Below are 25338 nucleotides of genomic sequence, written 5' to 3' on the forward strand. Positions count from 1 at the left end.
ACCATTGAGAAAGTTTCTTGCTTTTAAATGAGACGTTTAACATTCGTTCACGTCTTTGGGTCTTATTGATTTAACTTAACAGTTTACATGGATAGAGATTAATGAAATTTAAAGAGGATTTTACTTTAAAATTGGTAGAAACATGGAATATTTATCGGCAACATTCTTTGTTTTGTACGTTTTGGTTGGAACCTTATTCCTGTCTCGTAAGTACAGAAGCTTGTCTAAATTTTACAAGTATTTTCTAAAGACCTCAGAAATCATTCTTTTCTCAAGGTCATAAAAGTACAATATATAAATAGTTTATGTTTTAATCTATCCAAACGTTTTCTTATTCCATATAGAAAACATAACAGGACTCATAAAGAACTGTTTACCATACCACCAATACAATTTGATACGATTTTACTTCGTACATGTAACAGCTAGCGTATAGTTCACGTTATGATGAAAAACAAAATACTGATCAAATGATTCAATACATCGTCGACAGGGATACTTACTCCTCCTAAGTACCCGATTCCACCTCACCTCTGGTATATCCAGGGGTTCGTGTTTGTCCAACTCTCTGTTTTGTATTGCTTATAGGAGCTATGAGATTGATCACCGTTTCGATTTCTTCACCTTTCATGTATACAACGTATGATTAACATGATACAAAACACAGCATTACCGGCGATATTATACATGCATATTGTTAAAACAGAGATAGCTTGTTTGTTAGTCGCCATTCTATAAAACCACACCTCGCATTTTGTAATGGTGAATACTTATGTGACATATTTGTACAGGGGGGTGCTTACTCTTCCTAGGTACCTGATCCCACCTCTGGTGTGTCCAGGGGTCCGTGTTTGCCCAACTATCCATTTTGTATTGCTTGTAGCAGTTATGAGATTGATCACTGTTCGTTATCTTCACCTTGCATTTTAAGAATATGACGAACATAGAGTCATAAATGATAACGCTGTGCCAGTATGAAATTTTAATCATAGTTCTATTTCAAGGAGAAAATCTTTCAAATAATATTTTAACATAAAATTTGTTATTCTCTTAACAACGTAAGAAAATGAGCATTAATAAATACAACCAAAATTATTCAAGATATACAGGAATAAAAAAAGAACTCTCATACATTTAGTAATAAATATATCTACATTTGAAAATAAGGTCCACCACAGATGGAAAGCTTACGCCAAAGTAAATATTTATCAAACATATTTTAAACTAATTGCATATGTATCAACCCTAAGACTGCTTGAACAGTAATTAGTGTATTACTGATTAAGGTTGTTTGGGAGGAAGGAAAAGTTTTCTGACTCTGTACTGTGAAAGTAGTCATTCCAGTCTTCCGCGATAATTGCACTCTGTGTGCGCAAGGAAAATAACTCAACACCAATCCTCACCGCGGCGCATGGGACCGTACAAGATAAATACATGTAGCTCTTGTAGATATATAATATACAGTTTGTAGAGTAAACTGCTTTATTTCATAAACAATTTTTAAAAGAATTTTATTTCGTAAACACCTCTTTTGCTATGTGTACACTATGAACAGTGATCAATCACATAATTCCTAAGAAGAATGCAAAACTTAGTGTAGGCCAAACACATGCACTTGACCCAATGATAGATTATCATAACGACCAAGGAATTTGCGAAATGCTGACTTTAAACGAGACTGTATAAAATCAACTTATTTGTCAGTACTCTGCCTTGATTTAAAAACCGATCATAAGTAGAACAAGCGTATCGAATCAATTCAGAGACATATACACCATATGCAGGTGACATTGGAATATTGCTACATGATTACGGAAGTTAGCGATGGAGAGGCTGAAGTCATCCAATTTGTTCAGTTGTCACTTTGCCGTTACTACTTATGTTCAATGAAATATCCAAGTAGATGTATGAAGTCCACACAAAGACATTTTCCTCATGTAGAACCTTTTTCAATATTTTTTTCTCTCAAAAAAATACAAAATAGGTCATCTGATAAAGGAGTACAATTTGTGCCCTTGGGAATTCCAACAAACTGTTGGGAGACCTGATCACCAAATACTACGTAGGTATTGTCAATGAGAAACAACAGGATCTTTTTTATATCAACTTCAGACTATATGTGCATAGTTTAGCAAAGTAATGTTTGGATGACTGATCACAAGATAAGATATTTCCGTGTTTCATTTATTGAATAAGCAGCTGGCAATGATATAAAAAGCCATAGTCTTTAATAATCTACCATGAGAAATGGTCTTGTAAAGGTTGAAAAATCATAGGTTTTGTTGTTGTTGATCTGGGGAAACATTTGTCAATTCAAGTTTAATAAACGTTCTTTGGATTTTTTTTTAAAGAATCCACATTTAATAAGTTACACTTTTTGCATACGTTGTGCCACATTCACGTTTGAAGTTTCTCTTCATATCAGTTTATATTTTTTGTCAGGAGCAAAAATAGGGACTTCGTGCAGCATTTACTGGATCCTACAATCTATGTCTGTTTGTAAGGGTTTCTTCGGGTTTTGGAATCCAGTATAGGTACCCTAACTCGTCTCCATTCCTCCTATTGACTGGGATATTAAATTTGAATGTGTTTAAAACTGAAGCATGATTTCGAAGAATTTCTTAAAGGAATATAAAATGGGATTACCAAATGTGGAATTACAACCAATTTGAAATGCAATTGCACATAACACTGAGTTTTACAAACAAAGACAATGTTGTTACAAGAAAGGTGAAGATAACGAACAGTGATCAATCACATATGATAGCTTTCATTCATATGTCGATTTGATATATCCCTGTGAGCTCGAAATAAAGGACACCACAGAGTCGTCCACTTCTGCTTCGTACTTAGATATTTTATTGAAAGTAGACATTAACGGCAAACTGACAACTCAACTGTATGACAAACGGGATGATTTCAGCTTCTCCATCGTCAACTTCCCATATTTGTGTAGCAATATTCCATTATCACCTGCATATGGTGTTTATCTATCTCAATTGATTCGATATGCAAGAGCTTGTTCTGGGTTTAGTCAGTTTTTAAATCGAGGTAAGCTACTGACAAACAAGTTGATGGTACAGGGATTTCAACAGTCTCGATTGAAGTCATCATTTCGCAAATTCTATGGTCGTTATAACGATCTAGTTCGTCAATACAACCTCACATTGGGTCAAATGCTGTCTGACGTGTTTCATACCGATTGTTAAGCCGTTCTTGGTACACTGATTTTGACTGCGGATAACTCAGTTTGCCTAATCAGGATATAGGGCTCACGGCGGGTGTGACCGGTCAACAGGGGATGTTTACTCCTCCTAGGCACCTGACCCCACCTTTGGTGTGTCCAGGGGTCCGTGTTTGCCTATTTTGTATTGCTTGTAGGAGTTATGACATTGATCACTGTTCGTTATCTTCACCTTGCATAGCTCCAATAAGAAATACAAAATAGAGAGTTGGACAAATACGGACCTCTGGATATATCAGAGGTGGAATTAGATGTCCAGGAGGGGTAAGCATCCCCTGTCGACCGGCCACACCAGCCGTGAACCGTATATATTGATCAGGTAAACGGCGTTATCCGTAGTCAAAATAAGTTCTTACAAGCTTTGTCAGCTGGAACCAAATCATTCTTCATGTAACCTATCTAATTATGTTATAACTTCTGGTTTACTAAACACAGCAGGCTAAATGGTACGTTTTAATGTGTCTAATCCGTGAATTTAATATTCCTCTTGTACTTATAATCCATTACTACAAGGTGTCAAATTCTGCCTTATTGTATTTAGCCATCTTCAACGGAAATCGTGATAATGTACTGGCTCATTCGTGTTAAATTCAAATGCCCTGATTGGTTTGCCTTAATTAATTATATTATTGTTTGAAATGCTTGAAATTTGCATAGAATATATCAGTTATACATAGGTCAATATGTCATCCAGATAGTCCCGATAAACAATTTACGATCAAAACAATCTTTATTGAATAACAAAACGTGACCAAACTAATATTCTTTTTTATATAATGTCAATCTCGAACTAACCAATATATAAAGAATAAATGTCTAGTTTTGGGGGTTTACTTTGTCACATATTGCATAAAGTCGATTTGATCAAGTGGTGCATAATGCATAAAATTGCCATGTGTTCGAATCGCTTTGTTCGCATCGTGCCTCCTAAAACAGACAGTTATTACCTGTACTTATATGTACATTATTCCTGATTTAAATATCTTTATGAATATAAATTGATTGCAAATAGTACTACTTATCGTAATTTTTCATTGACAAAAATTATGTGTATGCAAGCCACGACCCGTGCACAATTGACATGTGAATACGTCATTTAACACATATTCTAAATGTGAAAGGTGAAGATATCGAACAGTGATCAATCTCATAACTCCTATAAGCAATACAAAATAGAGAGATTGGCAAACACGGACCCCTGGATATACCAGAGGTGGGATCAGGTGCCTAGAAGGAGTAAGCATCCCCTTTCGACCGGTCACACCCGCCGTGAGCCCTATATCCTGATCAGGTAAACGGAGCTATCCACAGTCAAAATCAGTGTGCCAATATAAATAAAACATTTAGGTCTTAGCTTAGTAAAATTATTAAATGAGCAAATTGTAAAAATATATTTTTGTAACGAAACAAACTTAAATTGGACTAGCCTGTTTCATTACGTGCATTTGTTATGTTTCAATATTTGAAATTTAGTGTATAGGTAGAACTCTTTGAAGAGCAGTTTTATTAATAAAGTAAAACTTATACGGTACCAATTTTGATGCACCAGATGCGCATTTCGACAAATAATGTCTCTTCAGTGATGCTCAACCGAAATGTTTGAAATCCGAAATAACTATGAAGTTTTGGAGCTAAATACAGCCAAAAACAGCGTGCCAAAAAAGTGGAGCCAAATTCGTCCAAGGATAAGAGCTATGCATGAGGGAGATAATCCTTAATTTTGAAATGAATTTCTAAATTTTATAACAGCAATTAAATATACATCCGTAATAAGTCCAAATAAGTACAACCTATATTTCATTCAACTGATCCGTTAATAGTTGGAAAATATCCCCCATGTTTCAATAAGTCGAGATTGTGTTGAACCGCCTATTTCCTGATTTCACGCGATTTCATTGTTTGTAGGTCATGTGTTTAGCATCCGGGCCCCTTGGGTGAGTTCTTGGGAAAGTTATGTGGCACTATCAGCGAGTCCAAAAGTCATTGCCCACCCATTGAATGAATACCCGGCTAAAGTAGACGTTCAGATTAGAGTAACTGAAGGTGGCAAGCAGCATATATTCTCAGGATTTGGTTCTTGTCATCGTGATGATGACGACCCTAGTGACTTTGGCGGGATTGTCTTTATCTACAACGACAAGGAAGTTCAGCTGTACACTCCTATTCTGTCGGATAGCCCTTCAAAGAACAGTAGAGGTGTATTTGCATATACTGGTGAGGATTGCTGGCTGCATGTATTAGTAATTATATATTTCCTAAGCTGAAAAACATGGGTTACTGCGGGCGATATTTTACAAGATCCTATCCCGTGGGGATCCGGGTTAGAATAGGTCCTCAGTACCCCCTTGCTTGTCGTAAGAGGCGACTAAATGGAGTGGTCCTTTGGATGAGACCGCAAAAACCGAGGTCCCGTGTCACAGCAGGTGTGGCACGATAAAGATCCCTCCTTGTTCAATGGCCATAAGCGCCGAACATAGGCCTAAATTTTGTAGCCCTTCACCGGCAGTGGTGACGTCTCCATATGAGTGAAATATTCTCTCGAGGGACGTTAAACAATATTCAATCAACAACAAGATCCTTTATGAACCTTTCCCACTTTCAAAAATAATCTTTTGGATTCAGTCCTAAAATTATAATTTTTAGACAACAGTGATAGCATGAATACTTTACACACACCAAATGAAGACGTTTCCCGAAAACCAGAAACGACATCAAATATTATACCATCTCTGAATGATTACATCTAATATATCATCTCAGAATGATGACACCTAATATATCATCTCAGAATGATGGGATCTAATATATCATCTCAGAATGATGACATCTAATATATCATCTCAGAATGATGGCATCTAATATATCATCTCTGAATGATGGGATCTAGTATATCATCTCAGAATGATGACATCTAATATATCATCTCAGAATGATGACATCTAATATATCATCTCTGAATGATGACGCCTGATATATCATCTCAGAATGATGGGATCTAATATATCATCTCTGAATGATGACGCCTGATATATCATCTCAGAATGATGGAATATAATATATTATCTCTGAATGATGGGATCTAATATATCATATTTGAATGATGGCATCTAATAAACCATCTCTGAATGATGACATCTAATATAACATCACAATACAAGAGTGTGCTATAGGTCTTCATTGATTTGATATGTGAATATGCTTACGATATTGGCTTCAGGGTCAAATTTATCTCAAAGCTATAGATGCTTATAGACAGGGAGACAGCCAAATATCATACACCGAACTTGTAGGTAATGTGCCATTATTTTAGCATATTTCTATCTGTATACCTTTGTCACCACCCTGTGCTTCAAACTTTCCTGTTGTAGGTGGAACTTCATTCAATGGGCCCTTCAATGGTTATTATCCCAATGCTGACGTCAGAGTGAGGTGTTGGAGGATGTGTGATTTCCCGCCTGCCAACTTCACGTCTGCTGGAGTACATACGGTTTCGACATCAGGTGTCATTTCTAAAAATTAATTTTAATCAGTAGAAAACACATATTTCAATAAGGATTTAAAATAGGTAGTGACAGTTCCATCGCCAAACGGTCGGCATCAAGTGTGAATCCTCGGAGATGACCTTAAAAACTGCATGATGCCCCGTTTCACAGCAGGTGTGGCATGTTAAAGAACCCTAACTTCTCAATGGGAGTAAGCGCCGAGCAATGGCCTAAATTTGAAGCCCTTCACCGGTCTTGGTGACGTCTCCATATGAGTGAAAAAAAATTCTCAAGAGACGTTAAACAAAATACAATCAATCACATCAATCGAATGGATATAAATCATAGAAATTGGCTGGGAATTTTGACAAAAATGAAAATAGAATGTAAATACATGTATTTAAAAAATGAATTTTCATTTTGAGAATCTGTGAGGGTATGAGCTGCAACGCTTCACGCCGGCATATTTTTCATGACGAGCTAAATCACCATGAAATAATTCTTATGTCTGTAATAAAAGAAATCAATGACTATTTTACACTTTGTAGTCATATCATTATAATTGGGACGTCATAATCAAAAATAATTTCCCAAAATTTTCTAAATGTCTTCCCCATATACTATATTTTCGATAATACAGCTTTGAAAATTATAATCCCTGCTTCATATAAATCCTATACTATTTTTACACAAATCATCATCCTACATCAACACTGTAATCATACTGATCTCATGCTGAGGTATTTAGATATTTGAAATTCCGTTGACAAAATTCTGTATTTCCGCCCGGTGAACAGGTGAAGATACATTGACCATAATTGCTTAAAAAATCACTATGAGCGTATAATGGATGATTTATAACTTTTGTAGTGTTATTTTCATTGGCGAAAATCTAGAGTGAATAGAATCGAACCAACTCATTTCAAGTTTTCAAATTCATAATGTTAAAGTAAATGTTCTTTACCTTCCATCTTTAATAGTTTTCATTGCTATGTCAATCCACTTTGAGTTACTGTATGTAGTAGAGCTAGAAGTTGAGATCTGAAAAACAAATTGCCATTTCTTACTGACAATATGCTTCCTTATACAGACACAGGTATAACCACCATTCAACACAACATTGGATATTACCCAGATCTTGTCATAGTGCAGTTAAAGCTGTCTTCTGGATATATATCCGAAGCACAAGGTTGATGCTCTCTCTCTCTCTCTCTCTCTCTCTCTCTCTCTCTCTCTCTCTCCACATACAGATTAAATTAATAACAGTTTCACACATTTTATTTTAGGTGCTGTGTTTAAATCCGACGCTTCGGCCAGTTATAATGCCCTGTGCGGAGTAATCATGGCTTACGATAGCGATGATATACGGTTATGGCCAGTAACTGATGGTGCAGGAAAAGGTGTGTGTTGTCATTAAACGGATTCAAAACGTCCCAGGGTTAACATTTCTACATCAGAGATTACAGAGTTGTTATGTCGCCTCATACAACACAGTATCATAGATTACGACTGAAAAGTGAACGATAATAATATCAAACATCAAGATAAGGTATACACAGAAATATTCATGTTTCCAATGATTTTGCCTTTGATAGCTTTACAAATTATAATCATAGACATTTTTACACAAACACACTGCACTGTAAACAATGCGAGTATGAATACTGAAACAAATAAAGATAACGAACAGTGATCAATCTCATAAATCCTATCAAGAATATAAAAGAAGGATAAATACGAACCCCTGGACATATCAGAAGTAAGATCAGGTATATAAGAGGAGTAAGCAGTCCCTGCTGACTGCTGGTAAAATAAGTAAGAAACGGCTTAACTCATTGGTATGAAACATGCCACACAACTTTCGAACCAGTGATAACTTGTATTTGCAAATTAGATATATAACCATCATAGAATTCGCGAATTTACGTCTCTGAGAAGACATAAATGAAGTAAGTATGCTTTATATACGAAATAAATTTTATTTACACTCTGATTCCACGTACAAGTACTCTGAACTCTGATTCCACGCACAAGTACTCTGAACTCGATTCCACGCACAAGTACTCTGAAGTTGATAGCAAAAAGATGCTAGACTTCCTCATTCACAGTATTTTTGTAGTCGTTGGTGATCAAGTCTTCCAACAGTCTGATGGAATTCCCATTGGCACGAATTGTGCTCCTTTGTTAGCAGACCTGTTTTTATATTTTTATGAGGCAGAATTTATTCAAAAGCCTCTAGATGAGAAGAAAAAATATCTTGCTGTGACCTTCAACTCGACATTTAGATTTCAACTCGACATTTAGATATATCGACGACGTTTTATCTATTAACAATAATCATTTTCATTATGTCGATTCGATATATCCCATTGAATTCGAAATAAAAAGACACCACAGAGTATTCCACATCTACTTCGGACTTAATTTTTTTTTATTGAACATAGATGTTAACGGCAAACTAGCAACTCAACTTTATGACAAACTTCTGCTACTCCCACGTCAGCTTTCCATATCTACGTAGCAATATTCCATTATCTGCACATGGTGTTTATGTCTCTCAAGTGATTCGATATGCAACAGCTTGTTCTGCGTATCATCAAGTTTTTTTTAAATTGTGGCAACAATTTAGATACAACATACAAACAAGATGATATCACAGGGGTCTCAACGGTCTTGTTTAAGGTAGTGATTGCATGGGTCATTGAAAATGAATGACCTATCCTTGGGTTAAATGCTGTCTGATGCTTTTCATACCGATTGTTAGGCCGTTCTTTACACACTGACTTTGACTACGGATTACTCCGTTTGCGCAATCAAGATATAAGACTCACGGCGGGTGTGACTGGTCGATAAGTGATGCTTTTGTCTTGGACACTTGATCTTACCTCTGGTATACCCAGCATACTTCATGAAGCTCGCTAGCATTTCTTAAATGGAGAATAGATCTGAAGGACGGGTATGTCAATGCATGAATTATATTGAATTCAAGACAATAGGTTTTCTCTAATTGTAGATTTTTAGAATTATAAATCAGTAAACAAAGTTTGTAACTACTTCAGAGGCCGTTTTCTGTGTCTCTGATGGCTGGGGAACAGACCAGTTCTATTATGACGCGACTGTGTACATACAGGCTTGGAAATTGGAGTCCACAGATATTGTATTCAGCCAAACTGACACCAGGGGATCGAGTATAACTGTACCTAGTACCATAACAATGCCTCAGTCCTACAATATAGACACCCATATATTTCTTGTCCAGGTTCGTTTAGAACTTAATATTTTTGTAATCACATTCTTTCGTATGCTACAAATCTTCTCGAATTAATTCAATTTCCTTTTCAGATGTGCATTCATTTTACATGTATTTCCATCTTTTTTTCAATTAGAATATAATTTCTCTTCCAGTCACAAGCAATAGATGGAAACAATGCGAACTTTCTGTTTGAAGCGGCCGGTTCGGCGCTCAGCGACGGCACGTCGTTCTTCGGAGATATCGGTGCTGTCGTGTATGCGTACAACTCCAATGAAGTGAGTCTATGGTATCCAGGGTCAGGTGATTTTATCATATACGTCGGAGGCTCCTGGGGTAAAGGTGACTCTTCACAAAGTTCTTCCACAGCCAGTGTGACTGTGAAGGTCATCAGATCGGATTCAATACTATCAGGTGAGTCCAGTACATGCTGAGGAATGTTGATGTTATTCTTTTTCTCCTTGTTATTACGTTCTTTTTCCACCGGGGTTACGTTGGAATATTGGTTTCCTCGTTGAGAGAGAAAAAATTCTTTGCCGTGTGTCTCATTCTAAAAATATTCACTCCTGTGGAGACATGGCCAGCTGTGGGTGAAGTGCCAGAAAGTTTGATCTATGTATGGTGTGTTCAGGGTCGTAGCAGTGAGGGTTCTTTATCATACCAACACCCATTGTGACACGGGACTTCCGTTTGTAGGTCATAACCGAAGGATCCATGACGTCTACTGCTGGAACAGCCAGTGTCAGCCATAGATGAGAGAGAGAGAGAGAGAGAGAGAGAGAGAGAGAGAAGAGAGAGAGTTGGTTAATGACACTGATACTGCTTGATAATTGTAGAGTTGCCATCTACTTCAAACTGGATAAGTGAGCTACTAGAAGGAATAAAGCTGATAGCCAGCTACATGAAACAGAGTTTGAATATACATGTAACTATCTATCAGGATTGTTTAGATAGCAAGAAATTGTTTTTTATATCAAAATATACTTTGAGATTCCAAACATTCTGTTTGAGTTTTGCTTCGTAATCTTTGCAGTTCAAAATGCGGATAAACTTTTTAAGCTAAGTGTAGTTTAGTTTTCTCAGTTTAAGAAGCCCGTTACTAGGAACTGGTTACTAGTAACTAACAGTACAGATCTTACGAGGGTGTTGTAATGTTTGACAGGTTTTGATTGTGTTAATCATTTACCATTGCAGGATGTGGATGTTCAGTGTGCACCTCTGACTGGAACTCACTGTCTGTGTCATGTGGCTGCAGCACTTCATCAGGAATAGGTAAAGATTTGTTTATGCAAATTGAACATTTTTCCCTGAACTACAGCAGATAACAAGATATATATAAATAAACAGGTTCGACTTCAGTTCCCGTGTTGTCCTGTCCTGCGCCCACTGACATTCCAAACTCCAACAAACTCTACGACGGGCAGATAAATAATAGTATCACCCTGTATTCATGCAAGCCAGGCTTCATACCCAACGACGCAAAGAACGTGATCACGTGCAATGGGACTGACTGGGAGGACACAAACTACATCTGTTCAGGTACTGAGTCAGAACGTTAAATCACACGAGTATACTACTGTAACGCCAAGTAAAGAACATTAACACATACATGTATCTAGCAATGTTAAGATTGTATATCGGGTAATTTTCGCGCTTTTAACGAAAAGCGAAGTTTATTTTGATACAGAGTTTCTGTGTAGCTACCTTATGTTTATCTATGAGGTTGACCTGTTCATATTTACATTGTTAAACCGCAGATATACTGATTAACAACAGAGATGCATAGTAGTCATTTTTCACTGAATCTTTTCAAATAATTTCTCGTATTTTTTGTCTAGGATGAATCACCTGATTACTCCTTGTTACGCCTAACGCTGTTGTTTACTGGATAGAAATTCTATAGAATTTGATGACAATGAAATGTGTTTTCATTAAATCCTAAGATCGGTTTCTGTAATTCTCTAATGTTGTAAATTCCTAATGCGCGTGATTCAGGCACCAGTAGTTTAGCAAATGCACGGAGTCTCGATATTTGATTGTGTTGATAGTCTGTAAATGTGACCGCTTTTTGAAGAATATCGTGTCTGAATGATATTCAACGCAGCAACGCAATACGGGACTTTCAAGATACGGATCCACTCTGACTTTTATCGCGCGGTGAACGTAATTGTAGGACGTGTAAACTGGTTCCAGGCTGATTGGTGCTACACACAAAGAACGGGTCAGCGGTACTTTGGTTAGCCCAAATGAGCCGATTTCATTGGTCAGTTGACTTTATGTCCCACTTAAGAGATTCCGAATGGTAGAGTCGTTGTAGTCTAGTTATGACGTCAAAGTCTACTCCACTACGTTACTTAGCTTCTAGAACTTACGTACTATGGGTATGTTGTAGCCGTTTCGTAGCTCGCGCTTCATACTTCACTTTATCATGTCTCAGACAAAATTGTTGAAATCTGATTGGTCAGATCTTGGTCACATGACGCCGTGAAAAAAACCGTATCATGCGAGTAAAATCCGTATTGGGCGAGTAATTTTATTTATCGTCGGGTTCGACTTGCAGCCGTTTCAAAAGGAAAGACATTTGACTAAGTTGTATGATATAGACCCCCACATATACAGTTAGAGGTCTTCGACGTGATAAATTCGTTACACAGTCAGTTAGTGACCTGATACGGAAAAATACATGGTGTGAAAAGAAAACCCGTATCGGGCTCGGCTTCACCTCGCCCGATACGGGTTTTCTTTTCACACCATGTATTTTTCCATATCAGGTCACTAACTAACTGTGTAACTAATAGTATATTCGTAACGTAGTATAGTCGACTGTGACGTCAAAGTTAACGTCGTTATTGTTTTGAAATGAACTCTGGTTATACGCGTGATGCCATCTTTGCCTTACAATTGATTACTATCACGTGACCCAAACAACTATACAGTCCACGCCATGAATCATTGATAGCTCAAAGAGATTTTTGAAGCTATCCTCATTTATCAAAGATATCTAATTTCCTTTCGATTATTCGGATATTTCCTCTAGTAAAAGTTTTTGGGATCGAAAACTCGACAGGATATCTATCGAAGTCATTGGAATGACTTGTAAAATTTTGTATTGACCAATTTGAAGTAGGCCACGTCCGTTTAGTTTTCATAGCAATTAATGTGGGTTGTTTCAGTTGCATGTAAACGTTTCTGATCTACTATTGACTGCATTGATTGTTCAGAGCGATGTTGTGCTCAGGTTCTTTTAAATGTAAATATCTTTTAAAAGAGTTCATAAAAAGGGTATTGGGAGAAAATATTGACCCTTAAAGAAATAGAATGTTTAAGAAATATCACATTGTTTTTGTTTGACATTTGAACGTCCTATGGGATTCTTTTCTTTTTTTTTTTTGTACAATTCATGTTAATGTGCTTAGGTAGTAGAACAAATATTAAGAGTTTGTAAACAGGTGTACAGTTGGTGTTTGTATTTCTATAATATTGTATTGTAAACAGGTGTACAGTTGTTATTTGTATCTCTATAATATTGTATTGTAAACAGGTGTACAGTTGATGTTTGTATCTCTATAATATTGTATTGTAAACAGGTGTACAGTTGGTATTTGTATCTCTATAATATTGTATTGTAAACAGGTGTACAGTTGGTATTTGTATCTCTATAATATTGTATTGTAAACAGGTGTACAGTTGGTGTTTGTATCTCTATAATATTGTGTTGTAAACAGGTGTACAGTTGGTATTTGTATACTTGTATCTCTATAATATTGTATTGTAAACAGGTGTACAGTTGGTATTTGTGTCTCTATAATATTGTATTGTAAACAGGTGTACAGTTGGTATTTGTATCTCTATAATATTGTATTGTAAACAGGTGTACAGTTGGTATTTGTATCTCTATAATATTGTATTGTAAACAGGTGTACAGTTGGTGTTTGTATCTCTATAATATTGTATTGTAAATAGGTGTACAGTTGGTGTTTGTATCTCTATAATATTGTATTGTAAACAGATGTACAGTTGGTGTTTGTATCTCTATAATATTGTATTGTAAATAGGTGTACAGTTGGTGTTTGTATCTCTATAATATTGTGATGTAAACAGGTGTACAGTTGATGTTTGTATCTCTATAATATTGTATTGTAAACAGGTGTACAGTTGATGTTTGTATCTCTATAATATTGTGTTGTAAACAGGTGTACAGTTGATGTTTGTATACTTGTATCTCTATAATATTGTATTGTAAACAGGTGTACAGTTGTTATTTGTATTTCTATAATATTGTGTTGTAAACAGGTGTACAGTTGTTATTTGTATCTCTATAATATTGTATTGTAAACAGGTGTACAGTTGATGTTTGTATCTCTATAATATTGTGATGTAAACAGGTGTACAGTTGGTATTTGTATACTTGTATCTCTATAATATTGTATTGTAAACAGGTGTACAGTTGGTGTTTGTATACTTGTATCTCTATAATATTGTATTGTAAACAGGTGTACAGTTGGTATTTGTATCTCTATAATATTGTATTGTAAACAGGTGTACAGTTGTTATTTGTATTTCTATAATATTGTGTTGTAAACAGGTGTACAGTTGGTATTTGTATCTCTATAATATTGTGTTGTAAACAGGTGTACAGTTGGTGTTTGTATCTCTATAATATTGTATTGTAAATAGGTGTACAGTTGGTGTTTGTATCTCTATAATATTGTATTGTAAATAGGTGTACAGTTGGTATTTGTATCTCTATATTATTGTGTTGTAAACAGGTGTACAGTTGATGTTTGTATCTCTATAATATTGTGTTGTAAACAGGTGTACAGTTGATGTTTGTATCTCTATAATATTGTATTGTAAACAGGTGTACAGTTGGTATTTGTATACTTGTATCTCTATAATATTGTATTGTAAACAGGTGTACAGTTGATGTTTGTATCTCTATAATATTGTGATGTAAACAGGTGTACAGTTGGTGTTTGTATACTTGTATCTCTATAATATTGTATTGTAAACAGGTGTACAGTTGTTATTTGTATTTCTATAATATTGTGTTGTAAACAGGTGTACAGTTGATGTTTGTATCTCTATAATATTGTATTGTAAACAGGTGTACAGTTGTTATTTGTATCTCTATAATATTGTATTGTAAACAGGTGTACAGTTGATGTTTGTATCTCTATAATATTGTATTGTAAACAGATGTACAGTTGGTGTTTGTATCTCTATAATATTGTATTGTAAACAGGTGTACAGTTGTTATTTGTATTTCTATAATATTGTGTTGTAAACAGGTGTACAGTTGATGTTTGTATCTCTATAATATTGTATTGTAAACAGATGTACAGTTGGTGTTTGTATCTCTATAATATTGTATTGTAAACAGGTGTACAGTTGTTATTTGTATTTCTATAATATTGTGTTGTAAACAGGTGTACAGTTGGTATTTGTATCTCTATAATATTGTATTGTAAACAGGTGTACAGTTGTTATTTGTATTTCTATAATATTGTGTTGTAAACAGGTGTACAGTTGGTATTTGTATCTCTATAATATTGTATTGTAAACAGGTGTACAGTTGATGTTTGTATCTCTATAATATTGCATTGTAAACAGGTGTACAGTTGTTATTTGTATCTCTATAATATTGTATTGTAAACAGGTGTACAGTTGGTATTTGTATCTCTATAATATTGTATTGTAAACAGGTGTACAGTTGGTATTTGTGTCTCTATAATATTGTATTGTAAACAGGTGTACAGTTGGTGTTTGTATCTGTATAATATTGTATTGTAAACAGGTGTACAGTTGGTATTTGTATCTCTATAATATTGTATTGTAAACAGGTGTACAGTTGGTGTTTGTATTTCTATAATATTGTATTGTAAACAGGTGTACAGTTGGTGTTTGTATTTGTATAATATTGTATTGTAAACAGGTGTACAGTTGGTATTTGTGTCTCTATAATATTGTATTGTAAACAGGTGTATAGTTGGTGTTTGTATCTGTATAATATTGTATTGTAAACAGGTGTACAGTTGGTATTTGTATCTCTATAATATTGTATTGTAAACAGGTGTACAGTTGGTGTTTGTATTTCTATAATATTGTATTGTAAACAGGTGTACAGTTGGTGTTTGTATTTGTATAATATTGTATTGTAAACAGGTGTACAGTTGGTGTTTGTATTCCTATAATATTGTGTTGTAACCAGGTGTACAGTTAGTATTTGTATTTCTATAATATTGTATTGTAAACAGGTGTACAGTTGGTGTTTGTATACTTGTATCTCTATAATATTGTATTGTAAACAGGTGTACAGTTGTTATTTGTATCTCTATAATATTGTATTGTAAACAGGTGTACAGTTGTTATTTGTATCTCTATAATATTGTATTGTAAACAGGTGTACAGTTGTTATTTGTATCTCTATAATATTGTATTGTAAACAGGTGTACAGTTGGTGTTTGTATACTTGTATCTCTATAATATTGTATTGTAAACAGGTGTACAGTTGGTATTTGTATCTCTATAATATTGTATTGTAAACAGGTGTACAGTTGTTATTTGTATTTCTATAATATTGTGTTGTAAACAGGTGTACAGTTGGTATTTGTATCTCTATAATATTGTGTTGTAAACAGGTGTACAGTTGGTGTTTGTATCTCTATAATATTGTATTGTAAATAGGTGTACAGTTGGTGTTTGTATCTCTATAATATTGTATTGTAAATAGGTGTACAGTTGGTGTTTGTATCTCTATAATATTGTGTTGTAAACAGGTGTACAGTTGATGTTTGTATCTCTATAATATTGTATTGTAAACAGGTGTACAGTTGGTATTTGTATACTTGTATCTCTATAATATTGTATTGTAAACAGGTGTACAGTTGATGTTTGTATCTCTATAATATTGTGATGTAAACAGGTGTACAGTTGGTGTTTGTATACTTGTATCTCTATAATATTGTATTGTAAACAGGTGTACAGTTGTTATTTGTATTTCTATAATATTGTGTTGTAAACAGGTGTACAGTTGATGTTTGTATCTCTATAATATTGTATTGTAAACAGGTGTACAGTTGTTATTTGTATCTCTATAATATTGTATTGTAAACAGGTGTACAGTTGATGTTTGTATCTCTATAATATTGTATTGTAAACAGATGTACAGTTGGTGTTTGTATCTCTATAATATTGTATTGTAAACAGGTGTACAGTTGTTATTTGTATTTCTATAATATTGTGTTGTAAACAGGTGTACAGTTGATGTTTGTATCTCTATAATATTGTATTGTAAACAGATGTACAGTTGGTGTTTGTATCTCTATAATATTGTATTGTAAACAGGTGTACAGTTGTTATTTGTATTTCTATAATATTGTGTTGTAAACAGGTGTACAGTTGGTATTTGTATCTCTATAATATTGTATTGTAAACAGGTGTACAGTTGTTATTTGTATTTCTATAATATTGTGTTGTAAACAGGTGTACAGTTGGTATTTGTATCTCTATAATATTGTATTGTAAACAGGTGTACAGTTGATGTTTGTATCTCTATAATATTGCATTGTAAACAGGTGTACAGTTGTTATTTGTATCTCTATAATATTGTATTGTAAACAGGTGTACAGTTGGTATTTGTATCTCTATAATATTGTATTGTAAACAGGTGTACAGTTGGTATTTGTGTCTCTATAATATTGTATTGTAAACAGGTGTACAGTTGGTGTTTGTATCTGTATAATATTGTATTGTAAACAGGTGTACAGTTGGTATTTGTATCTCTATAATATTGTATTGTAAACAGGTGTACAGTTGGTGTTTGTATTTCTATAATATTGTATTGTAAACAGGTGTACAGTTGGTGTTTGTATTTGTATAATATTGTATTGTAAACAGGTGTACAGTTGGTATTTGTGTCTCTATAATATTGTATTGTAAACAGGTGTATATTTGGTGTTTGTATCTGTATAATATTGTATTGTAAACAGGTGTACAGTTGGTATTTGTATCTCTATAATATTGTATTGTAAACAGGTGTACAGTTGGTGTTTGTATTTCTATAATATTGTATTGTAAACAGGTGTACAGTTGGTGTTTGTATTTGTATAATATTGTATTGTAAACAGGTGTACAGTTGGTGTTTGTATTCCTATAATATTGTGTTGTAACCAGGTGTACAGTTAGTATTTGTATTTCTATAATATTGTATTGTAAACAGGTGTACAGTTGGTGTTTGTATACTTGTATCTCTATAATATTGTATTGTAAACAGGTGTACAGTTGTTATTTGTATCTCTATAATATTGTATTGTAAACAGGTGTACAGTTGTTATTTGTATCTCTATAATATTGTATTGTAAACAGGTGTACAGTTGTTATTTGTATCTCTATAATATTGTATTGTAAACAGGTGTACAGTTGGTGTTTGTATACTTGTATCTCTATAATATTGTATTGTAAACAGGTGTACAGTTGGTGTTTGTATACTTGTATCTCTATAATATTGTATTGTAAACAGGTGTACAGTTGTTATTTGTATCTCTATAATATTGTATTGTAAACAGGTGTACAGTTGTTATTTGTATCTCTATAATATTGTGATGTAAACAGGTGTACAGTTGGTATTTGTATACTTGTATCTCTATAATATTGTATTGTAAACAGGTGTACAGTTGGTATTTGTATCTCTATAATATTGTGTTGTAAACAGGTGTACAGTTGGTGTTTGTATCTCTATAATATTGTGTTGTAAACAGGTGTACAGTTGGTATTTGTATCTCTATAATATTGTGTTGTAAACAGGTGTACAGTTGGTGTTTGTATCTCTATAATATTGTGTTGTAAACAGGTGTACAGTTGGTATTTGTATCTCTATAATATTGTATTGTAAACAGGTGTACAGTTGGTATTTGTATCTCTATAATATTGTATTGTAAACAGGTGTACAGTTGGTGTTTGTATATTTGTATCTCTATAATATTGTATTTTAAACAGGTGTACAGTTGGTGTTTGTATCTGTATAATATTGTATTGTAAACAGGTGTACAGTTGGTGTTTGTATCTCTATAATATTGTGTTGTAAACAGGTGTACAGTTGGTATTTGTATCTCTATAATATTGTGTTGTAAACAGGTGTACAGTTGGTGTTTGTATTTCTATAATATTGTGTTGTAAACAGGTGTACAGTTGGTGTTTGTATCTCTATAATATTGTATTGTAAACAGGTGTACAGTTGTTATTTGTATCTCTATAATATTGTATTGTAAACAGGTGTACAGTTGGTATTTGTATACTTGTATCTCTATAATATTGTATTGTAAACAGGTGTACAGTTGGTATTTGTATCTCTATAATATTGTGTTGTAAACAGGTGTACAGTTGGTGTTTGTATCTCTATAATATTGTGTTGTAAACAGGTGTACAGTTGGTATTTGTATCTCTATAATATTGTGTTGTAAACAGGTGTACAGTTGGTGTTTGTATCTCTATAATATTGTATTGTAAACAGGTGTACAGTTGGTGTTTGTATCTCTATAATATTGTATTGTAAACAGGTGTACAGTTGGTGTTTGTATCTCTATAATATTGTATTGTAAACAGGTGTACAGTTGGTATTTGTATTTCTATAATATTGTATTGTAAACAGGTGTACAGTTGGTGTTTGTATACTTGTATCTCTATAATATTGTATTGTAAACAGGTGTACAGTTGGTATTTGTATCTCTATATTATTGTATTGTAAACAGGTGTACAGTTGATGTTTGTATTTCTATAATATTGTATTGTAAACAGGTGTACAGTTGGTGTTTGTATACTTGTAAACAGGTGCACAGTTGGTATTTGTATCTCTATAATATTGTGTTGTAAACAGGTGTACAGTTGGTATTTGTATCTCTATAATATTGTGTTGTAAACAGGTGTACAGTTGGTATTTGTATCTCTATAATATTGTGTTGTAAACAGGTGTACAGTTGGTGTTTGTATCTCTATAATATTGTATAGTAAACAGGTGTACAGTTGGTGTTTGTATTTCTATAATATTGTATTGTAAACAGGTGTACAGTTGGTGTTTGTATTTCTATAATATTGTGTTGTAAACAGGTGTACAGTTGATGTTTGTATCTCTATAATATTGTATAGTAAACAGGTGTACAGTTGGTGTTTGTATTTCTATAATATTGTGTTGTAAACAGGTGTACAGTTGATGTTTGTATCTCTATAATATTGTATTGTAAACAGGTGTACAGTTGGTGTTTGTATATTTGTATCTCTATAATATTGTATTTTAAACAGGTGTACAGTTGGTATTTGTATCTCTATAATATTGTATTGTAAACAGGTGTACAGTTGATGTTTGTATCTCTATAATATTGTATTGTAAACAGGTGTACAGTTGGTGTTTGTATACTTGTATCTCTATAATATTGTATTGTAAACAGGTGTACAGTTGGTATTTGTATCTCTATAATATTGTATTGTAAACAGGTGTACAGTTGGTATTTGTATCTCTATAATATTGTATTGTAAACAGGTGTACAGTTGGTGTTTGTATATTTGTATCTCTATAATATTGTGTTGTAAACAGGTGTACAGTTGGTATTTGTATACTTGTATCTCTATAATATTGTATTGTAAACAGGTGTACAGTTGATGTTTGTATTTGTATAATATTGTATTGTAAACAGGTGTACAGTTGGTGTTTGTATTCCTATAATATTGTGTTGTAACCAGGTGTACAGTTGGTATTTGTATCTCTATAATATTGTATTGTAAACAGGTGTACAGTTGATGTTTGTATCTCTATAATATTGTGTTGTAAACAGGTGTACAGTTGATGTTTGTATCTCTATAATATTGTATTGTAAACAGGTGTACAGTTGGTGTTTGTATACTTGTATCTCTATAATATTGTATTGTAAACAGGTGTACAGTTGGTATTTGTATCTCTATAATATTGTATTGTAAACAGGTGTACAGTTGATGTTTGTATCTCTATAATATTGTATTGTAAACAGGTGTACAGTTGGTGTTTGTATTTCTATAATATTGTATTGTAAACAGGTGTACAGTTGATGTTTGTATCTCTATAATATTGTATTGTAAACAGGTGTACAGTTGGTGTTTGTATTTCTATAATATTGTATTGTAAACAGGTGTACAGTTGGTGTTTGTATTTCTATAATATTGTATTGTAAACAGGTGTACAGTTGGTGTTTGTATACTTGTAAACAGGTGTACAGTTGATGTTTGTATCTCTATAATATTGTATTGTAAACAGGTGTACAGTTGGTATTTGTATCTCTATAATATTGTGTTGTAAACAGGTGTACAGTTGGTGTTTGTATACTTGTAAACAGGTGTACAGTTGGTGTTTGTATCTCTATAATATTGTATTGTAAACAGGTGTACAGTTGGTGTTTGTATACTTGTATTTCTATAATATTGTATTGTAAACAGGTGTACAGTTGATGTTTGTATCTCTATAATATTGTATTGTAAACAGGTGTACAGTTGGTATTTGTATCTCTATATTATTGTGTTGTAAACAGGTGTACAGTTGATGTTTGTATCTCTATAATATTGTATTGTAAACAGGTGTACAGTTGATGTTTGTATCTCTATAATATTGTATTGTAAACAGGTGTACAGTTGGTGTTTGTATCTCTATAATATTGTGATGTAAACAGGTGTACAGTTGATGTTTGTATCTCTATAATATTGTGTTGTAAACAGGTGTACAGTTGGTATTTGTATACTTGTATCTCTATAATATTGTGTTGAGAAAAAATGTAAAAAATGGAATGGTAATGATGCAAGTTAATATTGTCTTACTAATACATAAAATCTTATTTATTAAAGTACGCTGAGGATCAACTTTTACAAAAATTGACATTTGAAAGATGAGAAAAGGTATTGACTGATAAAAATACGGGTGAATTCAAAAGATGAAACATTATCATTTGCAAGAGTTGAACAATACAGGAGATGAAACATTGATATGATTTGCAGAAGTTGGTCAGTTCAAGTGATGAAACATTGATATGATTTGCAGAAGTTGGTCAGTTCAAGTGATGAAACATTGATATGATTTGCAAAAGTTGGTCAGTTCAAGTGATGAAACATTAATATGATTTGCAGGGTTTGATAAATTCAAGAGATGAAACATTGCTGTGATTTACAAGAGTTGAAGAATTCAAGGGATGAAAGAAATCATCCCGTTTGTCATACAGTTGAGTTGTTAGTTTGCCGTTAATGTCTACTTTCAATAAAATATCCAAGTATGTTGCAGAAGTGGACGACTCTGTGGTGTCTTTTATTTCGAGTTCACAGGGATATATCGAATCGAAATATGAATGAACATTATTATTGTTAATGAGTAAAACGTCGTCAATATATCTAAATGTCGCATTGAAGGCCATAGCAAGAGATTTTTTCTTCTCGCGTAGAAGTTTTTGAATTGAATAGAAGCAGAAAATGTTGACAGTTTTTTGGCGGTCGGAAAGTTTTTGACTGGAAACAAAAAAACTGTGTCAATGTTCTTTGCTTCTATCGCACGTAGAATTGCCATTTTAATATAGATTTATTCCTCAAAAATCCTTCAAATTTCGATATAAGTTATGTGACATTTTGTTATTGATAAATGTGTTAGTTACCCGTTTTAATTTTCCCTTGTGATGACTTTCATTGCCGGGTAATAGATTATGCCATAGTCACGTGATTCGCCACAGTGTTACGGTAACGTCGTCATACACCCATAGGTATTGTTACACCAATGAATGTTCTACACACTGCACAGTTCAGTCAATGTTGTATAATTTGTGTCTTTTACTCTGCTTTTTTTTTTCCAGCGCCTACTACGTCGTCATGCACCAGTACGTCCACAGTGATATATAACATTACAACAGTGGAACAAAAAATTGTTGAGCTCAAAAGAAACCTAACACTGGACACGAAAAATACCAGTGCATACCGAAGGTCTCTGACATGCGCAGAAGATTCAAGACCCAGTTCCGCTTATATCGGGTACTTGGGGATCGGACTACTCAGTGTGACAGGGGGCCTGTTTCTGTGTCTTGACTTCTCCAGGCTGCTGGGTACAAATGATGACGACGATAACTACACTCTCTGACATCGTTAACATTTCAAAAATCTAACATGGCGTCCATATTTCTCTCACATTTACACTTTGTTACATGCCTGTCCAAACTTTTATTCTAGGTACTTGCTGAAATAAGACGATTTTCGTAATCACTGATTTATGTACAAGTAACACCATATATGAGAACTGTTGACTTTAGTTTCTCTCGGGACAATGAATGCGTCTCTAGTAACTACTTGGAGTGTTCTTGAGAGGAAATCAGACATGTAATCGTTCACAATGACAAACACTCACATTTGCTTCTGGCTCAGGTGACCTAATTAGAATCTGAAGCCTACCACTACACCAGTGGAACAGTGAACGCACGCAAGGTTCACACACATCCCTTATTTTCTCTGTGATAGAGAAATGGTCGACAATAACGCCCGTCCGTCGGCCAAAACCCCGACAAATTATAGGGAGGATCGATAAATTATAAATTGTCTATCTGTTGTGTCCGTAAAAATATATCAAAAGGCCTTTATCCATGATAGACCATGTTAAAAAGTAAAATCTACAAAATAAATAGAAATGACTTCCGATTTCATTACAAAACTGTTTTATGTACGAGTTAGGAGGTCTATACATCCCTCGATGCAATCTCTACCCAGAGTTATCGTTCCCGTTGTAGCGCAGCGTAATACGCCCTCTGGTGAGAGATTGCCCTCGATGCCCACCTTGTACCTGATGATACATGTATTTTAGATCAAGAGTCTGATGTTATTGGTGTTGTAGAAAATTTAGAGAAAGTAATTCAGGATGTCTAATTAATTATGACTGATTTATTACTGTCTAATATTTCTGATTACCGGTAAATTAAAAGCACTACATTACATTTCATCTCCGATAGGGTGGTGATTGGTCCTGCGAACCAAAGAGTTTTAAATGCTAAGCTGTGAACTTTATGTATTACAAAAATTCAACAATGTGAATATAGATCTTATATTTGTTCTCTATCAACAAAAATTAGTCTCAGAATTGTTAGTAAATACAATGTATACATGCATTCAACTCAATAGAACGAATTTCTCTACCTTGAATAAACAAAACAAGAGTATTGTTTGTACTTTTTTTCTCGGTCACAACATGGATTTTGCGATCAGTTTGCTTATATTGCGCACTGGATATAGATCTGCACGTGGACGTATCGAATAGTAGCTAATTATAACTATAATGAATTTTAAAAATCACACGTACGTGCTTTGTGACAATATATTATTAATAGAAAATGCGTTCAAAGATTAATTAGAAAAAATAACTAAGTACAATAGCACACAATAGATTTTATCAAGTCTGCGGAGCCGAGGACCAGACCTTCAATATGCAAACGTTACAACCACAGGTGTTTGGGTTATAAAAAAAAAATTCCCTCACTGGTTATTATAACAAGTGTGGGTATTTTTTTTTAAGGGGCTTATTTCGAATTATTTTGGAGTTTTGAGGTATGTAAGACATGCTTTAAAGAGATTTCAACACAAAAATAAATCAACTCGTGCAGACTATACGGAGGGGAGGGGGGGCTGAATCCAAGCACCTGTGGTTGCAACATATGCAAAGAAATCGGATAAATCCCGTGTAACAAAGAGCCGGAGGGTAAATTTCAGATGCATGGACATCAATATAATGCAATATCACCTAGAGAAAAAAGAACGATGTACGTTTGATTTTCCTATATTTGCCTTTTATCCATCCCACCCTGTAATATGCAAAACTAATCATCGTACGCTACGGTGATATACAATCAAATCTATCGATAAGAACAATTTCACAATACATTTAAATCGCCATCTTGTGACGTAATGTCAAAAAATGCATAAGCCTTAATGTAGTGAGCAACCTTAAAGGACACATGACACAAAAAATTATTTGTCTGTAATCATTGTCTTTATAATCCTTAAGTCAGATTCTCACACTGAATCTGTTAAACAAGCATCTGATAACAAGGCACAGCTGGAAATAGTAATCTGTAAACACCAGCCGAAGCAGTTCTCCGAGCAGTGCCGACAGTTAATGAGATAAGAGTCACGTGTGTGTTATATACGTCAGAGGTGAGCTTCTTGCAATTCTCACCGTAACGTATTCAATACAATGGCTGAAGACTTATCAGAACTCTGATTTATTTAAGAAATAACAAAATTCAATTGCAGTAAAATATTATTGGAAATCATGTAATAAACTTAAACTTTGATATTCACATTTGCAGCAGATTTAGGTTGTTAAT

The 25338-nt window shown here is 34.0% G+C and overlaps 1 protein-coding gene across 1 annotated transcript; it reads left to right on the forward strand.

Moving 5' to 3' along the window:
- The first annotated feature begins 61 nt into the window (after positions 1–61).
- Positions 62–24174, forward strand: LOC125647442 (uncharacterized). The gene is made up of 10 exons (XM_056142520.1): positions 62–206; positions 5150–5458; positions 6613–6744; positions 7817–7915; positions 8013–8126; positions 9786–9985; positions 10132–10390; positions 11171–11248; positions 11324–11515; positions 22828–24174. The coding sequence occupies exons 1-10, from the start codon at positions 143–145 to the stop codon at positions 23106–23108; spliced, it is 1728 nt and encodes a 575-aa protein (XP_055998495.1). The 5' UTR covers positions 62–142; the 3' UTR covers positions 23109–24174.
- The last annotated feature ends 1164 nt before the right edge of the window (positions 24175–25338 follow it).

Source organism: Ostrea edulis, chromosome 6, assembly GCF_947568905.1.
Source record: "Ostrea edulis chromosome 6, xbOstEdul1.1, whole genome shotgun sequence".
Lineage (NCBI taxonomy): Eukaryota > Metazoa > Mollusca > Bivalvia > Ostreida > Ostreidae > Ostrea > Ostrea edulis.